The 19,929-nt window shown below is 39.2% G+C and overlaps 1 protein-coding gene and 1 long non-coding RNA gene across 2 annotated transcripts in view; one reads left to right on the top strand and one right to left on the bottom strand.

The window, feature by feature from the left end:
- The window catches only part of vwf (von Willebrand factor), a 122,017-nt gene extending 105,670 nt beyond the window's left edge, over positions 1-16,347 (top strand). The window contains exons 48-52 of the mRNA XM_059987573.1: positions 1,017-1,115; positions 4,898-5,026; positions 6,402-6,441; positions 7,203-7,306; positions 14,111-16,347. Of these exons, the coding sequence (XP_059843556.1) occupies positions 1,017-1,115; positions 4,898-5,026; positions 6,402-6,441; positions 7,203-7,306; positions 14,111-14,296 (558 nt within the window). The 3' untranslated portion in view covers positions 14,297-16,347. The remainder of the gene's footprint in view (positions 1-1,016; positions 1,116-4,897; positions 5,027-6,401; positions 6,442-7,202; positions 7,307-14,110) is intronic.
- LOC132403844 (uncharacterized) lies at positions 7,375-14,200 on the bottom strand. Its single transcript, XR_009515368.1, has 3 exons — positions 14,072-14,200; positions 13,655-13,784; positions 7,375-11,133 (listed from the first exon to the last, which is right to left on the bottom strand). It is a non-coding gene; the product is annotated as an uncharacterized LOC132403844 (long non-coding RNA).
- Positions 16,348-19,929: the final 3,582 nt, after the last annotated feature.

Raw genomic sequence — 19,929 nt, 5'->3', positions numbered from 1 at the left:
ATGGATCATAATGCCTGAATATTGCATAGACCAAGTCATATTTTTATAATGTTCGGACTGCAAATCTGGTTTTATGTCACTAATTAAAAATTTCTCCTTTTTATACCTGTATAATATTAATTTGATGCAATAATTAGGCTGGATTAGGGTACCAGATTTGCTGATCAATGCCAACACTTCTGCAAAGAAAGGCCATTGTTCTGACTTTGAAACTCTGGGAAATCTACACTTGGACAAATGTGTCATGACATGCTGTAGCCCAAAGCCCCACAGAACAATCTGATGGCTCATTCTGTCAGTTCAGCCTGTTGCAGGGGTTCTCCTGGATACCAGCAATGGAGCCTGGCCTCACTCTCACCCTCATATTAAAGCATCGCCGCTCTCATCCTGTTCCTCTGCAAATTATAGAGCAAAGATTTCAGAATCAGAATCAGGTTTAATATCATTGGCATGTGTCATGAAATTTGTTGTCTTTGTGGCAGCAGTACAATGCAATACATAATAATAGAGAAAATGTGAATTACATTATGTATATATAAATATATCTTAAATAGATTTTCAAGTGAAATAAAAGCAGATTTGTAAAATATTATTCTTCAGTTTAATTAATTATTTGATTTTATTTGTTTTAATTAATTCAATTTTAAATTCTTTTGTGTTCCTGAAAGTCAAGGGAATTTTAAAGCATAGCATTAATGATACTTTTAAAGCCTTGTTCCCAGTGTCATTTGTTATCTGAAGCAGTTTGAAAATGTCCAAGATAGATCAGCAAGTCAGCCTCTTCACTACACTGTGGAAAGTCCTTTCAGTGCTAAAAACATGTAGGGAGACAGTGAGACTAATCTTCATCCAGGGAGTGATTCTTGTGGGAATACTGTTCTACTCTACCAAGATCTAGCCCATGGTAGTTAATATGGCCACTGCATGCAGTTAATAATATTAGTGTTCACAGGCAACTATCGTTATAAAGAAAATGTCTGTAATGTTTTACAACTGTTATTTTTCTTTTGTTCCAGGGTTACATAATGAGAAAAGAAGATGATTCCTGCTGTGGGACATGTGTGGCCACCATGTGTATTATTAGTCTGAGAAATGGGACATTGGTTAAGTTAAAGGTTAGTAACCATAGGCATGATTTAAATGCTTTACCTCAAAGTTAGAAAACTGTGTAAATCCACAGACCCTTCCTGCTGCTATCTGTAATGAATCCGTACATTCTCCCCATGACCACATGGGTTTTCTCCTGATGCTTTGGTTTCCTCCCACAGTCCAAAGATACACTGGTTGGTAGGTTAATCGGTCGTTGTGAATTTTTCCATGATCAGAGTGGGACTAAATTGGGGTGTTGGTGGGTGGCGTGGTTCAAGGAGCTGGGTGGGCCTATTACATGCTGCATCTCAATAAATATATAAACTTAACCGTTCCCTACACATCACTTCCTTAAGTCCCAGAAACATCATTGTAAATTCTCCCAGTACTCTTTTAACCTTATTGATAACTTTCCTGTACATGTTTGAGAACTGCACGCAAATGGTCCCACCAATGTCTTATCCAATTTCAACATAACATCCCAGCTCCTGTACTCAGCGTTCTGATATATTAAGGCCAATATGCCAAAAGATTTCTTTACCACTCTATGTACTCATGATAACACTTTTCAAAGAAGTATAGATCTGTATTCCCAGATCTCTGTGTTCTACCCTGCTGTTCACTTTGGAAGTCCTATCCTGGTTAGTCCTCCCAAAGTGCTTCTGTCATTTTTCAGCCCACTTCTCCAGCTGCAAGGCCTGATAGCTTTCCTTTCTGTCCACTATGCTCCCAAACTTGGTGTTTTCCACAAATTTATTGATCCAGTTCACTACGTTATCATCCAAATCATTACTACAGATGCAAGCAATCGACCCAGCACTGACCCCTGTAGCGTACCAATAGTTATACGCTTCCATTCAGAGGGGCAACTACCCAGTACCACTCTCTGTCTTCTCCCACTAAGCCAATGTTGAATCCAATATATACTTCATCCTGAATGCCAAGAAACTGAACCTTCTGGACCAGCTTCTCACTGCCTTTCCTTCAATAACTTTCTCTGTAACCTCCTTCAAAAAAGGTTGGTTTGACTCAAACTACCATGCACAAAGCTATGTTGATTATTCTAACCAGGCTCTGTCTGTCCAAGTACTTCTACAGGTATATCCTATCTCTTAGAGTACCTTACAATACTTTCCCCACTAATGACATCAGGCTCACCAGCCTATGATTCCTTGGCTTATTCTTAGAGCATTTCTTAAATAACGGAACTACATTAGCTATCCTCTGGTCCTCTAGCAGCTCTCCTGTGGTTAAGAACATGTTAAATAGCTCTGCCAGGGCCCCTGAAATTTCCACACTAGCCGCCCAGAAGATCCATAGGGACACTTTGTCAGATCCCAAGGTCTTATCTACCTTATTTAATAATAATAAATAATGATATTAAGTACTTTATTCATCCTATGTGGGAAATTATTTTGGTACAGCAGCAATATTTAAAAACAGACTTAGCAATGATAATAATAATAATTAATATAACAATATTAAATCATTATAAAGTACATAATAATAATATACACAATAATTTACCAATGTGCAATAATAATGTACAAAATAATAAAACATGGACTATTGCACTATGATGTGCATTCTCTGTTGCACAGAGATGAACTTTTGTATACACTTATTACATTTAGTAGGAAAAATTTTCAGGACTGTAAGCAGCACCTCTTCCATAATCCGGATTCAGTCCATGACGCCTCTACTGTTTTGACTCAGTTTCATAGACTCTGAGCCTGTTTCCGGAGAAAATATAGATGCAAGAAATCCATTTAAATCTCCCCCATTCAGATCCATACATATTGTAGATTTGCATGCTGATATTCAAGTAGACCAATTTTGTCCCTTGTGATTCTTTTATTCTTAATGTATCCACAGCAATTCTTGGGATTCTCATTCAACTTATCTGCCAGAGCAACCTCTTGCTTTCTTTTAGCCCTCCTGATTTCCTTCCTAAGTGTTCTCTTACATTTCTTATACTCCTTACATGCCTCTTTTTTTTCTCTTGCTGTCTATACCCACTAAGCATCTCCTTTTACTTCTTAACCAAGTCCTTAATATCCCTTGAGAACCAAGGGTAACTAAACATGTTTGCCTTGCCTTTTCTTCTAACAACTCATTATTCCCTCCTGCTCTAAAACACGGAACCCAGGGACACTCAGCTGCTAGTCTTGCCCTTCATTTCCAAGTCTCGCTAATGGCTACAATATCAGAATTCCACATACTGATCAATGATCTAAGATCATCTGCCTTGCCTACAATACTCCCTGCATTGAAAGTCAGAACAGCCTTTGTTGGTCAACCTTTCAGTTCCTGTCTTTGTATGTAGGTTTAACGTGCACTTTTCCCACTAGCCATCCACTATCTGCCCTGGTACTCTGGTTCCCATCCCCCTAAACCTCTAGTTTAATCACCCCACCCTCACCCCAGCGCAGCCCTAGCCAACCTTCCCACAAGGCTATTGGTCCCCTACCCCAGCTCAGGTCCCACCTTGCCTGGAAGAGAGCTCAACAATCCAAAGTTCTGAAGCCCTCCCCCCGTACCAGTTCCTTAACCACTTGTTAAATTATACTATCTTCCTATTTAAAGCCTCACTAGGAGAATGTCATGAGTAGCAATCCTGAGATAACCACTTTACAGGTCCTGTCCTCTAATTTAGCACTGAGTTTACTTTTTGGGACCTTGTCATCCCTGCCTATGTTGTTGGTACTGACAAAGGCTACAAGCTCTGACTGCTTACCCTTCTCCTAAAGACTCAATCAAGATGTTCCTGACCCTGGTAACATGCCAACCAGCAATCTCCATCTCATCCACAGAACCCCCTGTTAGTTCCCTATCCAATGAATCCCCTATCCCTTATCCTACCTTCCCTTCTGAGTCACAGAGCCAGACTCAGTGTCAGAGACTTGTGGCTTTTCTCTACTAGGTCTACCCACCTTCCATCCCCCAACAACAGTATCCAAAACAATATCTATTTGTTATTGAGGGGAATGGCCACAAGGATATCCTGCTCTGGCTGCCTGCCCAACTTCCCTCTCTTGCTGGACATCTAGTTACCCGTGTGCTTCAGTTATGTGCAGCTACCCCCCTCTATGTCCTATTAATCAACCCCCTCCATCTCCCGAATGGTCCAGCGTTCATTCAGCTCCAGGTCTACTTCTTTAACATGGTCAGTAGGAAGCTGCAACTGGATGCACTTTTTGCAGGTATAGTTGTCAGGCATACTGGAGGTCTCCCTGCATTCCTACATCTCAACTATCCTGATACTGTTCTAAATGTGCTACAAGAAAGAAGGAAACTTACCTTAGCATATGCCTCTCCTCGCCAAAGCCTCTTAAGCCAAAGCCTCAGCTGCTCCAGCAATGGCTGCTCCACTTAAACCCAATATTTTTATTGGCCCTTGCCAAGTGCCTAATAACTCAAATGATCTTTGGAAATCCTGCCAGGCTCCACTTACTTTTTTCTCTCTCTGGCACTCTACCGTTGGTATCAAGTTCAATATCTATTTCCCATCCAACATGACTAAAATCAACCTTTTGAGCACCTACATTATTCCTTGAGAAATTTTCTTGTATGCAAATTGTTAAATTTATTACCAAAAAATGGTTATACTTATTTTAAAAAATTACTTATCTGGCAATAACTTTGAAATATCCTGTTAGGCCCCATGGATTTTTTTTTTGATAAACATGAATAACATTATGTTAACATTCACTATGTAAATTTAAAACAAAATTGTTCAGTTATAAACTTTTGGAGCTTCAACTGGAGATTTTAATATGTATATGAAGAAAGCGTCTTGTTTCAACAGTCGGATGAAAGCTTCCAAGATAACTGTGACTCGTACAGATGCAAAGTGAATGAAAGAGGAGAATTTTCGACAGAAAAGCGAACAACACTCTGCATGCCTTTTGACGAGCAAGGATGCAAATCAGGAGGGGTAAGGAATCAATGTGCTCAGTATCTGCAGATGACAGGACTTGGCGAAACTCAATCTGTCAGACAGAAAACTGTTCAGTGTTAGCATTGCGACTGGCTTGTGTCCATCACTGTAGAAGGGTTAGGTAAAGCAATCAGTTAGACGGCTGTAGATCATTCATTTCAGGAAAAGCCTCTCAGAATTGTTTTTGGAAGAATCCAATATTTACTTACCTGGCTAAGACCTGAATTCACAAGTTGTTGGAAGAGTTTCCTGACATCAGTTTTAATCCTCCAGTCCTTACAATTTGATTGTTTAACCCTGTTTTGACCCTGTTCAGTAGAAACAAGCTAAATTTCTGAAACGTGATTGTGTCTGCAGCTTTGATGTTTCTTGACGTAAAGGGAGTATTTACTCTGAAGTGTTTTTTCATTGGCTATCCAGGTGGCAGGGTTAAAATTCAGCCAATCCAATAGCTCCCATGGTCCACTCTGGCAGTCTTTATAATGAATGCAGTGGACTGGTGCTAAATTAAGTTTCTTCCAAACTGAGCAAAGGTTTCAAGCAGGTGTGGATGCTGTGTGTTGTGGAAGCCAGTACGTTTACCTGCACAGAGGCATGATGAAACCTTAGAGTTTGAAATGTCTGAAGTGCATGGAGGGGCCATCTTTAGAATCAAGTCCTCATCCCAAATAGTTAAGTAAAGGTAAACATTTATTTTGCTGCCTCTTATATACAAATCTGATTGGTTGCAGACTTTTGATTTGGGAATATCAATGCCTGCACAATCCCTACCTCACGAAGTGGAACTCCATCCATCAATATATTGAGTCTATTCAGGTGGTCAGTCACCACATATCTTGTGGCAGAGAGGTTCCCTTTGCAGATCCTCTACATCATAGTGAGGCAGCACCAGAGAGTACACTCGAGTTTTTGTGTTGGCATGCTAACCGCAATGAATATCAGCCTCAGAGTATTTCAGTAATGGAAACAGATGGCACCACTGTTACTTCACCCACAGTAGCATTGCTTTCCAATATAAACGGTACACTGTGTAACAGCTTGCAATTGCCATCTAATCATAACTGTGTTTACCAGGGGTTCCCAACCTTTTTTATAGCATGGACCCCTACCATTAACCAAGGGGTTTTGAGAACAGTCCCAATACTAGTGAGCAAGGAATTGATTTCTAAATTGTAATAGTAATACTCAGGAGGTTGGTCAGCATCTGAGGAGATGGATCAGAATTGATGCTTCGGCTTTGTGACTTTTTGTTAGAACTTTTATTTGAGAATTGTAGCATTTGCATTGTTTGTTTTTCACTTTCATTTTAAGTAAAGCTGATAGATTACATTTTATAAACTTTAATACATTTGTTCTCTCTCTTGGCTTGTAGGGTGAGATAGTACGTGTGGACAGTTCCTGCTGCTTCACCTGTGAGTAATTATGCAATCATTTTGTAGCTATGATGTTTTGTTGTATAAAACTGTATTTAAAACTCTATACATTTATAAACTCCACACATATTGAGCAGTAGGCATTATTTAGTTTATTGGATAATTGTGGGTCACCATTGTGAAGAGAGAATTGAGTGGTTAGAGATTTCCTCATTAAAATGGAGGAAGTTACAGGAAAAACAAAGGAAAACTGTATTAAGGTCTTCAAAATCACTGAAAGTTATGTTTAGACTACTGTTTCCAGGTTACCTATGCCGTTTTTCAGCAAGGGGAAAGAAAAATCTACTCCTACATCTGGTCTTCTGGTGTTCTAGGGTCACATCAGCTTTCTCGATTATCTTGAGATCTGATGTCTTTGTTTACAGGTCCTGCCATGTTTGCATAAAGCACCACTGGAGAATCAATTGTTCATGAAGGTTAATTATCTTTGCACAATGGTTACACTTTGCCTTTCAAGAACTGGAACCATCCTTGCTGCCCTTCCTGGATGATGTTTCACCCTACTGGTGGCCACCTTCTGGTCATGAAGATATGATTTCATGAGAATGGGCTTAATGCCCCTATGTGATTGTGATCACATCCCAAACAAAGCACTAGTTTACAAATGTCATTGATATGGTGGGATTTCCAAAATTTTACTCCCCATGACATGATATATTTTACCTTCTGATATATTAATGACAATATCCACTTATTATATATCATGATAGATTTAAAATTCCTAATATTTTTGCATTCAGGCAAATACAAGTCAGAGCTGTGCAAAAAAATAAATCGTTTGATTAAAAGGATTGTCAAGGACAACTGTGTAACTGAAGGCGATGTCAACATCCATCATTGTGAGGTACTTCCTATATAGTTTACTACTTTTTTGGTTATGTCACTTTTCTCTTTGCACTACAATGTCGGGCATTGAGTTGGGTACACTGCCAGCAAGTGGAGTTATGACTGTTTTTGAAAGTTTGCCTTCCTATTTCCAACATCTTTTCCAGAAGTATTGAATAAATATAAAATGAGCTGGAATATCCAACTGCTTGTACATTGAGCCATAGTTACAGAGTGATACAGCATCGACATAGGTCCTTCAGCCCACTGACTCAAGATTTCCATGTCACCTAATCCCATTTGTCTGTATTTGCCCCATATCCCTTCAAATGTTTCCTCTTCATCCACCTGCCCAAATGCTTCTTAAATTTAACATTTTTCAATGTTTAAGGGAAGTTTGGATAGATTCATGGATGGTATGGAGGGTGATGTGAACAGGCAATGTAAATGGCTCAGCACAGACTAGATGGGCTGAATAGCCTGTTTCTATGCTGGGCTTTTCCGTGACCCTATTGCTCCAGATGCTGTTGATGTACCTGCCTCAACCAGCTTATTCCATGCACTGATCACTCTTTGGGTGGAAAAAGTTGCAATTGTTTTTTATGCTATTCGTGCTGTCATTAGTCAATTCTTTCATCTATGTTGAGAAATCTGTTCTTGAACTACTTTTCTGTCTGATTTGTTTTCCCCAATAGCCATTCTTAAATCTTTGGTTGTACAAGATATTATGCAGATGCTGGAAATCTTGAGCAACACGTTCAAAATAGAGGGAAATGAACAGCTAGCATTTCTGGCTGAGACCCTTTTCCCTTCTCCAGAAGTACTCGACCCAAAACGTTGAGTGCTTATTTACCTCCACAGATGCTGTCTGACCTGCTGAAGTCCTCCAGCAGTTTGGGTGCATTATTCAAGATAATACATACATACATTTTTCTGAGATCAAGTTGCAGAGAAATCAAATTTGAAATTAAGTAATTTTATTAGAAACAAAGAACTATATCAAATAATGAACATAAATAACTAATAATACAATATAATCAGGATAAGCACAAACATGGCCACAACAGCACTTCTGCAAACATATGGTACTCATCACTAAATTGCTAGTTAACCTGGGCTTTAACCACACCTTAGATTCAATATGCAACAATCGCAAGTTCCTTGTAGCTGCCATGCAAATAATGATTAAGTATACATAAATGGATGCTCTTTGTATAACTTCCCTGGTGTAGGCTATTGACCCTCTCCTACCGCAGACACAAATTGTCTTCTGACAGACAGACTGCCAAGCATGTAAATTATGGACAGCTGTATTTAATTAAGCCTGTAGTAAGCAGGAACTTGTGTATTGCAGGTTCTATACTAGATACAATTTTTTAAAAATGCTGAAAGTACTCTGTAGGTCAGGCAGCATCTCTGGGAAGAGAAGCAGAGTTAACGTTTCAAGTTGAATATCCTTCATCAGAATTTCTCTATGTGCATATTATCCTCCAGATCTGGGTGTAGAACACCCTGTGATATCCCCCACAAACTAAGTTCCAGAGATTTCTGACTTATTTAAGTTGAATTCCCAGGATATGTACACATGGAAGCCCTGAACATGCTGGACTCCACAAAGGACAATTTTTGCAGTGCATGTTACAGTGAAGGGTGTATTGTGCACATAGCAGTAGTGTGTAGTGCAATGGCAAAGCACACACACTGCAAACAGTGACAGCTTGCAAGTATACTCAGTATCAAAGGGATCATTTTAACATGCACAAATACAGGTTATTAAAGTGAATGCTAATAGAACTCTTCCACTCTGGATTTACCTCAGGAAAATTGAAAACAACCACAGGTCATTAGATGATCAGATTAAAAGAGATTATTACTGATGGAACTGAATTCTCAACAGACTGTTCTTTGTGTTAGTGGAATTCTTTAAGGCAATAAGTAAGTTCTTTTTCCTAACCCTGTTAGCAGGTTTGGGTAATGCAAATGACTTTTTCTATTCCCGATAATACAGTCGATAATGTGCTTGGAGTTCATTAAAGAAATGAAAGACAATCAGATTTCAGCAATATTAAAGCACGAAGTTATATATCCATAATTGAGAGTTTTATATGAAGAGTCAAACTCCCTTCAGTAATTAAATTCAACAACCAGAATCATCTGTTTGTTTTCTACCTATGATGGCTTAATTGGAAGAGACTGAGGGCTATTAAGTCCACTTGCTTGCACATGTTCCATAGATTTAGCACTATATTTATACACCATAATTTAGTCTTCAATTCTCTTAGGTTTCCACACAGCAATTTTAATGGAGGGGTTGATAAACTGTTTCTCTTGCAAATGCCATCACCAAGGAGCACTTGGTACTGGACCACCCTCTGTGGGTCACTGATTAACACATCTCAGAGGAAAGAGACAGTGAGGAACATCAGTCACGTTCCATTGCACCGTACTATTGTATGTCCCTGCTTCAGTACACCACGTCACCTCTGTGTGAAATTTATCACTGTAGAAACGACCAATATATTACCAATTTATAACATTGTAATAATCCAGAAAAAGGCTTGGGTTCTATTTAGCTACTGAGCAAAGTGAATGTTGTAAATGCTTATCGGGCTATTTCAGCATAGACAGTTGAAAGGAAAAAGTGTAGATGTTGGAATGAGAATTAAAACCAGGAAGTGTTGGAGAGAGTCATCAGGTCAGGCAGCATCCATGAGTAGAGAAGCAGAAATGACATTTCAGTTGTCAGAGCCTTCATCAGAACTGTCTGGTACTGTTTCTGGTATTTTAGCAGATAACAAACAAAATCTGCAACATCAACCCAGTGAACTGGACAATACTCTCAAGTGATGATTTGACCTGAATTTTCCTAAGAAATATTGTGAAGGTGTCAATGATTGTACATAACTGCTGGAAAACCAGGATTTTTCTGCAGAAACACAGATATCCCAGGATGAATGAAACTCAGGAAGTGTTTCCCCATTCAGTTCATTAGACAAGAAAGCCTAGAAGGGGGCCAAGTTGAGAATCAATTAATTTTAGATCTTTTCTATTGTTTAGCTGCTAAATAGTTCATGTTTTAATAGTTTTTTATTACTTTTTATTTTATTTCTTTGAATATTTTAATTACTTTTCAGAATGGTTTACAAGTTTAAATGCTTTAAATGTTTCTTGAATAATTCTTTAATAAATGTCTGGGGCTTTTAGTAGTTCCAGCTAAGTCATGGGCCTGGCTTTGTTAGCTATTGAAGATTCCTTTCAGAGTTACACACACAAAGTTATAGAGGAAATCAGCAGGTTGTGTTGCATCTAGGGAGAGGAATAAAGAGCCAATGTTTCACATTGAGACCCTCCATCGCGACTCTTCCCGAAACATGGACTCTTTATTCATCTCCAAAGATGTTGCCTGACCTCCTGAGTTCCTCCAGCAGCATTTTGTAGGTGTTACTCTGGATTTCCAGCATCTGCAGAATGTTGTGACAGTGGCTATGGGATTTATTCCTGGACCCACCACATGATCCAGTAATGGCTCTGTAGATGCAAAGGGCCTTGATCGGGTTGTTGCTAAATACCAGGCAGGTAGCCGCTGATGGCAAATTCTGGCCTCTTTATCTTTCAGTGTTTTACTTAAATTACAGAGTATTTTTATTCTATTGTGTTCCCAGTGGGAAGCAATGCTCAATAGTAATGTGTTCCAGAGAAATTAACTTGAGCACCATAGTCCTACATATAACGATGTTGCCAAAAATGATTGAATGTGTCATAACATGGGTTCCCACATACTGCCACCACACCCAGTCCAAGAGTAAAAGAGGAAATGCTGGAAGCAGTCAGTAGGTCAGGCATCATCTGAAAAGAGAATCAGAGTTACCACAATCACAAGAAGATTTGCAGATGTTTGAAATCCAGAGCAACACCCGCAGAATGCTGGAGGAACTCAGCAGGTCAGGCAGCATCTATGGAGAGGAACAAACAGTTGATGTTTCAGGCCAAGACGTCAACTGCTTATTCTTTTCCATAGATATTTCCTGATCTGCTGAGCTCCCCCAGCATTTTGTGTGTGTTGCATCAGTTACAATTTCAGCTCTAAGACACATACAAGTTTCTGTTTTTAATTCAGATTTCCAGCATCTGCTTTTCACAACCAGTCCAGAATTTCCTAATCTCTATTTTTTTTCCAGTCAATTTTAAAAAAAATCCGGTGTTTCTCATGATCCTATGATTTTCTCTTGGATTTGCCTGTAGTAGTATCCAGGGTTTATTTCTAAAGTAATTGAATCCAGGACAACCCTGTACAGTTGATGACCTTAATTTCAGTTCTCCCTCCAAGCACTAATTTGCAACAGGAGTATGGGTGAGAAAATTTAACCTCTCTCTACCCTTTTAAGAATATTTTCATTCATGTTACAACTGTTTTGTACCTCACTGGCATGCTATAAATTTATACTGGATGCCATTCCTCATTTTTTGGCAAGCTGTTTGAAGTAAAACTTCTGTAGGTAAAAAAATTAATTCGGTTATATCAACATCATCAACACAATTCAACCACTTACATCCAAATGCCGCAGCGAAAAGGCCCATGTCTTTTAAAGTGCTTCAAAGTCGCTTCACGTTCGCTGCTTCACCTTGGAATATGACTTTATTTTAAATGTTCCAGATGTGCTATTTTTAGCGAGACTTGTGACTGTGCTGCATATTTTGCTGGGTAATTATTCAGACCCATAAAGATGCCTTGTTACACAATGCACTACCAGATCTTACCAGTGAGGGGCACTGTGCAAGGTCAATGGATGATAAAACTGGATATTATTCAATATGGAGATGATAAAAACTAATTGTAAATCTTTTTCTTCCCATTCATTCACACATAGACATGTCCATGTGTAAGTGCATGCCTGTTTACACATGTATTTAACCATATGTTCCAGCACTATGGAACATTCGGCTTACATTAGAGATGTTGCTTTTTTATGTACGTAGCCAATCAAAGCACTGATACTTGGCTCTGCTTAATGAAGAGGATAAGCTGTACCTCACAGCTAATATCATTATGAGGGATCAACTGGAAATGTGAGCAGATATTCCAATTTATTTGGAGATAAAGGTGCTGATTTTCTCACTGTTCATATCCAAAACATAATTACAAAATTCTAGTGTACCTCACATTATCAGTTCAGTTGAATTTTTCAGAGTATGTATCAGTGGTGTTCGTTCATCCTTGCTAAACATTACTTACTAGCTGTTGGACTGCATCTATCTAACTAACACAGGACAAGAGCAATGCAAAGAAAACTTGGTTTTAGCAGCCATAATTGATAAAGCTTGTATATAAGCATCTTATGTATTTACATTTATTGGGTCTTTTTATTATTGTGATATTTATATTATGGTTTTTTTTGTGCTGAATCAGATCCAGAGTAAGAATTACTTCATTCTCTTCTACTTGTGTGTGCTGGAAGTGACATTCATGAATCTTGAATCACAACCACCCACTCTGCAACCAGCAATCCCAGTCCCCACTTCTTCACACATACATGCCAGAAATGAGTGTGCACACAAATGCAGAATCATTTGTGCACACTCAGTCACTAATACAGACACTTGCATATACTCAAATGTACACACACAGAAGTGCATACACACTCGTGTGTATTCATACAAGTGCAACGATACGCACACCTAGTTTTGTGCACATACACTCTTTAATATATACACATTCATCCTCACAAGCAGTGTCTGACACACAAACTTTTCTCACTTGACAGCATACACATGCACTACCACTCTTACAACCATGCACAAAACTTATTGACACACATATTCCTCCACGTTCCCTCTTTCCCTCTTTCTCGTTATGTACAAACACAGTCATTCATAGACACTCGCACACACTCTCCCATTCCCTGTCGCTCTCTCTCTCTCTCTCTCTCTCTCTCTCTCTCACTCGCACACAAAATTGTGAATCTATTATTCATACATGCAAGTGCAAACTTCAACTTTCCACCAGGTATATACATTCTGAAATCTGCACTAAGGTACAAAATTGAATTCTGTATCAAAACAAAATTTTGAAATCTAGATTAAAGTAAAATGATGACAGAAAGACAACCTACATTGTATTCCATGTCTCTAATCAGGCGTCCCGAAATACCTTACAGCTAATAAAGTACTGTAGGTCTCAGATGTAATCACTGGTGTGGGAGATGGTGACTAATGACACCAATTCAGGCAGCAAACTTCAACAGTTTAGTGATAATAACCAAACAATTTTTTTCTTCCTGAGGAAGTTGGTGGATAAATATCAGATGGGAAAACTCCCCTGCTCTTTGAAATTCTGAGACAGAGTATGGGATCTCAGATTATGGCTTACCTGAATGCTGAGCCATTTAAAACTGAGGCGGGTAGAGGGTTTATACAGATGTTGTAAACTATTAGATTTCTTCATTTCCTCAGGGTCCTCAGTTGTTAAAGGTGCTTCAAGCTGAGTCAATTTTGGTTATCTGTATAAACAGAGGACATAAGGATGAGGCTTGATACTTTACATTGGTGATTCCATTCAATGGTGTGAACAGGTTTAAGTTTCCATATAGCCTCCTTTTGTTTCTATAATCTTCCTTCAGTTGGGTGATCATATCTGCATCTCCAATATTTTGTAAAACCAAAAGCAGTCCAATTAGTTTCAAGATTCATTTCAGAAAAATACAAACTTGTGGATGGAATAATTCAATTACGGTCCTATCTCCAATAACAAAACTGGATTCAGTTTTTACCATATCAAAGCCTTTACCTTGCAGCTGTTCAGCTGGTGATTCCTTCTGTTTTTCAGGGGCACTGTCTGAGTACATATGGATACTCCTTGCAGAAGAATGAGATTGAAAGCGAATGCACCTGCTGCTCAGCAAAAGCAACTGTGCCCATCCTGGTGCCTCTGCGATGTCAGAACGGAACCGTGATTCAACACACAGTAATGGACGTACAGGAATGTGGATGTGCTGCTCATAACTGTAAATAAATGAACTGAAACATGTTGAAGGCATTACCGGACCTTTTGAGCAAGAAATGCTATTATTTCAAGTTCAGAGTTTAATTCCCAGTTCCATGTTGCTTTACAAGTGATAGTATCCAACCTAATGTCGCTTGCACGGAAAACATTCATTGTAAATATGACTAATTGCAAATTCTTGCTTTGTTGCTGAAGTAACAGTTCTGAATTAATGTCCTATTCACCATATAAACTATGTTGGTTTCAAATTTACACAAATGAATGCAAATAAAACTCATCTGTAGGGTTGAACCACAAGTAGTGATCGGTAGATCTTTAGTTTGGTATTACGGAAGCTTTAACGTCATTTCAAACACCTGAAGCCACCATTGGCCCAAACGAGCTCACAGAGTTACCTTTACATCACACTCTCCTACGCATGCAGCTCAAACTCCTTTTGATGTGTGAATTAAACCGTTTAGAGAGCCGCTACTGCAATGTCTTTCTGCTATTTGTTTGAGTTCAGCAACACAGACTAGAATGTAGGCTTTGGATTGAAACATAGATGAGTGAGTTTCCCACGTTTGAACTCTTCAAATAATGACAGTCTAGCTCCATTTTGTGGCATTTGATGCACGCTCTTAGATAGAGCCTTGGTGAAGTATCAGCACAAGCTGGAATCAGGACTAATGTGGAGTGTCTGTGGCTAATATTTCAATGAATGGCTTCAACATTACTTAAACTTCTCTAAGTAGCCGAAATTTTACCATAGTTCTACTGGGATTGTAGATGACAATGAATCCATTTATAAAAATGCTCATTATTGCTCAAATTGAATTTATGCTTACATTATTAATTTAGTTCAGGCATTACAGGTTAAATAGTATTTGACAAAATTGTGCTTTTTTTGGTTATTAAAAACAGTTCAGTCAGGAGAAGCAAGCATCAGTTTTTGGTCTCAATAAAACTCAGCTGAATTAAAAACATCAGTAATAATATGTTCAAAGTCATATTAATATTAAAATTTCTCATTGTCCAACATCCCAAAACCAGATTCCTTTAGCTTTTCCCCTTTAACTGCTATCTATAGTATAAAGGCACATCAAAGCTTTAAACTGGTCAAGGTCAAAGTTGTTCTGGTTGCAGTTAGTTGTTATATTTATGGAGCTTGTCAAACTTAAAGGTCTGTGAAAAGTTAATCTACTGCACTTGAGCAGTGGCGTGGCTTTCATTCCATAGATCACAGACTAATTAGAAAATAAAAGTGCTTTTCTTTTTGTTCCAGTGCTTATATTTGGCAGGCTAAATTAAAACATAAAATATAGTGAATTAATCATGCCATTTAGTTTAACTTTTTGCCCTTAAATGGTTTGAAAGGGTGTTACATCTATTGAGTTTTGTGCCACCCACTAAATATGACAAAGTAGCTCGCAGACATTTTTGGGATGTCTTAAACATTCTAGGCCTTTAGGTAGAGAAGTTATGCAGTCATTAAAATCCCTTGGATGTACGTGCTTGCACACACTTGTGTTACTTGCAATGAGAAAGAAAAGAAGACAGCATAGAAAAATGTAAGAGTGTTAACAAAATGAAAGGAAGAATTCTGAAAATATATGACAATTCACACAACATGCTGGAGGAGCTCAGCAGTTCAGGCAGCATCTATAGATGGGAATAAATAGTCAACATATCGGGCCGAGACAGTACATCAGGTCTGGAAAGGAAGGGGGAAGAATCCAGAATAAGAAGGTGGGGAAGGAGAGGAAGAAGGACAAGGTGAACCTGGGAGAGGGGAGGGGATGGAGAGCAGCAGACTTTGGTTGAAATGGAAGATAAAGATGAAATGAGGGTATGGAGTGGTGGGCTGAAGTGGGGAGGAGTTGGATATGATAAGCAGGCTTGAATTTATTGGTTTCAATCAATTGTAAAAATGAAACAAATATGTAAATCTATTTGCATTTATTTTACCCATTGATAAAACTTCATGCTTGCTAATAATATAGAAGCTATCATCTATGGCTTCAAGAATGTCACATGTGGCTTTCAAAAAGCATCCTAATAAAGAATGACGTTTTTCCTCATCACTGTTCTTTGAACAACCACTGTCAAAATGACAATAGAAAATTTTGGACCCTCTTTCTTTGTCCAAAAATATTCACAGACCAGGTTAACTTCAAAACTCCTGTTTTTGCTTACAGCCACATAACTACTTCCCTTCAAGCAATGCAGTCTTTGTTAAGTAAAGCTAGACATGCACTGTGTTGGCTTGGCCCTATACAGATGTGTGTGGTTAGTTTTGGCAGCACACAGTGAGCATTCAAATCAGCAGACAATAAGATTAGCTGATCGATGGTGTAGCGGCATCTGCACATGGACTTCAAGGCGCATGGCCCCGGGTCGAATCCAGCCGGGAATCCAGTCGGATCCAGCCAAATGCTAAAGTAATGGCAAGGTTGCCACCTAACGCACCACAAGGCTCAGACAGGAACAACAATGAACAGTAAGATGCTTGCATGTAGGCTGCTTTGGAAACACCAAGAGTGGATTAATGAAATCAGACATCAAAAACCTTGCAAAGACATTTGGAGCTATATTTTGTATTTAATTGCACCCATATTCTGATGACTGCTTCACATGTGCCTTGGCATTTATTGAGAGTGTGAGGCAGAAATATGTAAAGGCAGAGATCTCACCTTAAATCCAATGTCCAGTAAATCTTATATCCAATCCTCAGTACTTGACTGGAAATCCTCTTAAACCCAGTGACTAAAATGGCATTTTAACTCAGTGATACAGTAGCATAATGGTTTGCACAATGCTTTACTGTACACGGGATCTGGGTTCAATTCCCACCACTGTCTGTAAGGAGTTTTTATGCTCTCCCGATGACCGCATGGGTTTCCTTCGGCTGTTCCGGTTTGCTCCTGCAGTCCAAAGCCGTACTGTTGGTAGGTTGGACATTTTGCTGAAGCAGCACAATAGTCATTTGATCTTCAGTTGCCCCTAGAGTCCCAGTTGTGACCAGAACATCCTATTTATCTTGCTGGTAGCCATTTTCAATGGACCCCATTCTCTGCCAACATGACAATGAAGTTTTGAGTTCAAAGTTCAAAGTGAATCGAATATCAAAATACATATATGCCATCATATACCATCCTGATATTTGTTTTCTTGTGGGCATACTCAGTAATTACAGGAACCATAATGGAATCAATGAAGAACCACACCCAACTAGACAGACAAACAAGCAATATGCAAAATTCAACTCTGCAAATACAGAAGAAAAAAGAAATAATGATAATAATAATAATAAATAAACCAGCAATAAATATTGAGAACACGAAAACTCAAGAATATCAAGTCCTTAAAAATGAGTACATAGATTGTGGGAACAGTTTGGTAATGGGCAAGTGAAGTTCAGTGATGCTATCCCCACTGGCTCAGGAGCATGATGGTTGAGGGTTAATAACTGTTCCTGAACCTGTTGGTGTGAGTCCTGAGGCTCCTGTATCTTCTTCTTGATGGCAACAGTGAGAAGAAAACATGACCTGGATGGTGGGTGTCCCTGATGATGGATGCTGCTTTCCTGCAGCAGTGCTCCATGTAGATGTGCTCAATGATGTGGAGGGCCTTACCTGTGATGGACTGGGCCATATCCACTACTTGTAGGATTCTCCATTCAAGGGCATTGATATTGCGCTTCTTTCCATACCAGACCATGATGCAACCAGTCAATATACTCTCCACTACACATCTATACAAGTTTGTCAAAGTTTTAGGTGTCATACTGAATCTTTGCAAATTTCTATGGCTGTGCTTTCTTCGTAATTTCACTTACATGCTCTGAATTGATAACTCTGAGGAATTTGAAGTTTCTGACCCTTTCTACCTCTGATCTCTCCCCCAATTTCTTCCTCCTGTAGTCAATAATCAGCTCCTTGGTCTTGCTGACATTGAATGAGAGGTTGTTACAGCACCACTCACCAGATTTTCAATCTCTCTCCTATATGCAGATTCATCACCACCTTTGATCTGGTCAATGGCAGTGGTGTCGTCAGAAAATTTAAAGATGGCAATGGAGCTTTTGCTTAGACTCACAGTCATAAGTGTAAAGCGAGAAGAGCAGGGGACAAAGCACACAGCCTTGAGGTGCACCTGTGCTGATGGAGATCATGGAGGAGATGTTGTTGCTAATTTGAACTAAATGGGGTCTGCAAGTGAGGAAATCAGGATACAATTGTACAAGGAGCTATTGAGGCCAAGGTCTTGAAGCTTGTTAGTTCTTTTTGAGGGGATGATGTTATTGGATGCTGAGCTGTAGTCAGTAAAGAGCATCCTGATGTTTGTGTTTTTGCTGTCCAGATGTTTCAGGGTTAAGTGAAGAGCCAATGAGATGACATTAGCTCTGGGCCTGATGTGTTTCATTACCAACTTCCCAAAACACTTCATCACGTTGAATGTAAGTGCTACTATATGTCAGTTTACAACGATCGTGAATATTGGTCACTTGGGAACTTGGGATGAGGGCTTTGATGTAGCAGTATTCATTGAGCTCAGCAATTAGTTTGTAAATGTTTCATCGCCAGTTGAAGTAATATCCTCAGTGTGCAGTTGTTGATGTTCCTCTCCAGGAGTGCTCATGTTTATATTGCCTCCACACCCCCGTACACTTGCCTCAGTCCTGATTGGCTACCCCTTCTGTTGACCTTTGAATTCTATAAGTTCACATTTCCTTGGCTCATTGGAGTTCAAAGATGGCATCTATTTGATATATTTGTTTATGAAGTTATCAGAAAAGAACAACACTTCTAAAAATTCTCATGCCTGCTTTGTGTTCGTCTGCGCCAGAATCCCAGTCACAGTGGTGTCCCACTCAGTGCTACAGGTTAAATACTGATGGTAATTGGGCAGAGATTTCTCCATACAAACTTGCTTGAAATCCCTGACAATGATGTGAAATGCGTCAGGATGGACTGTTCCTTGTTTGGTGATGGCAGCAGGCGGTGACTCCAGTGCCAGATGGAGGTATGTAAACCACACTCAGGATCACGGAGGAAAAAGCTCTTGGTAAATAGAATGGTCATCACTTAATCATTAGATATTTCAGGTTGGGAGAACATGAGTAAAACCACTACATCAGAGCACCAAAGAGGGTTTATCATGAAACACATACTCACATCTTTTGCCCTTTCCAAATCAACAGTTTGGTCCATTATGTGAATAGCAAAACCTTTGGTTCTGATCACTGAATCCAGCATGCTTGGAGTGAGCCATGTCTCAGTAAAAGACCGAAGACAGCAATCTCTCATTTCCCTCCAATACAGCACACTTGCACTTAGGTCCTCAATCTTGTTCTCTGGCAATGCTGGATAGTGGGAGTCTCCTTCTGTGTTTCAGTCTGGCTTGGAGCTCCCCCCCCCTCCCACCACCCACTTCATTTCCAGCCATGACAATGAACATTTGTCCACTTATAGGTGCCGTACCGGCTTGCTTAACAGTTAAGACCACCAAGCCTTTCAGAAGTTACTGAAATCTGTGGTTCATTAAGAAAATGTAAATAGTGAAAATTAGTAGGGACCGCTTACTGCCATCCCTATGAAAAACAAGTTGTCTCCTGAAAGTTTTCCAGTAGTACTTTCTGAAGAATAGAGCTCTCTCAGTGT

This window comes from Hypanus sabinus, chromosome 13, assembly GCF_030144855.1.
Source record: "Hypanus sabinus isolate sHypSab1 chromosome 13, sHypSab1.hap1, whole genome shotgun sequence".
NCBI lineage: Eukaryota > Metazoa > Chordata > Chondrichthyes > Myliobatiformes > Dasyatidae > Hypanus > Hypanus sabinus.
The sequence above is the reverse complement of the archived record's forward strand: the minus strand, read 5'-3'. Positions and strand labels throughout refer to the sequence as shown.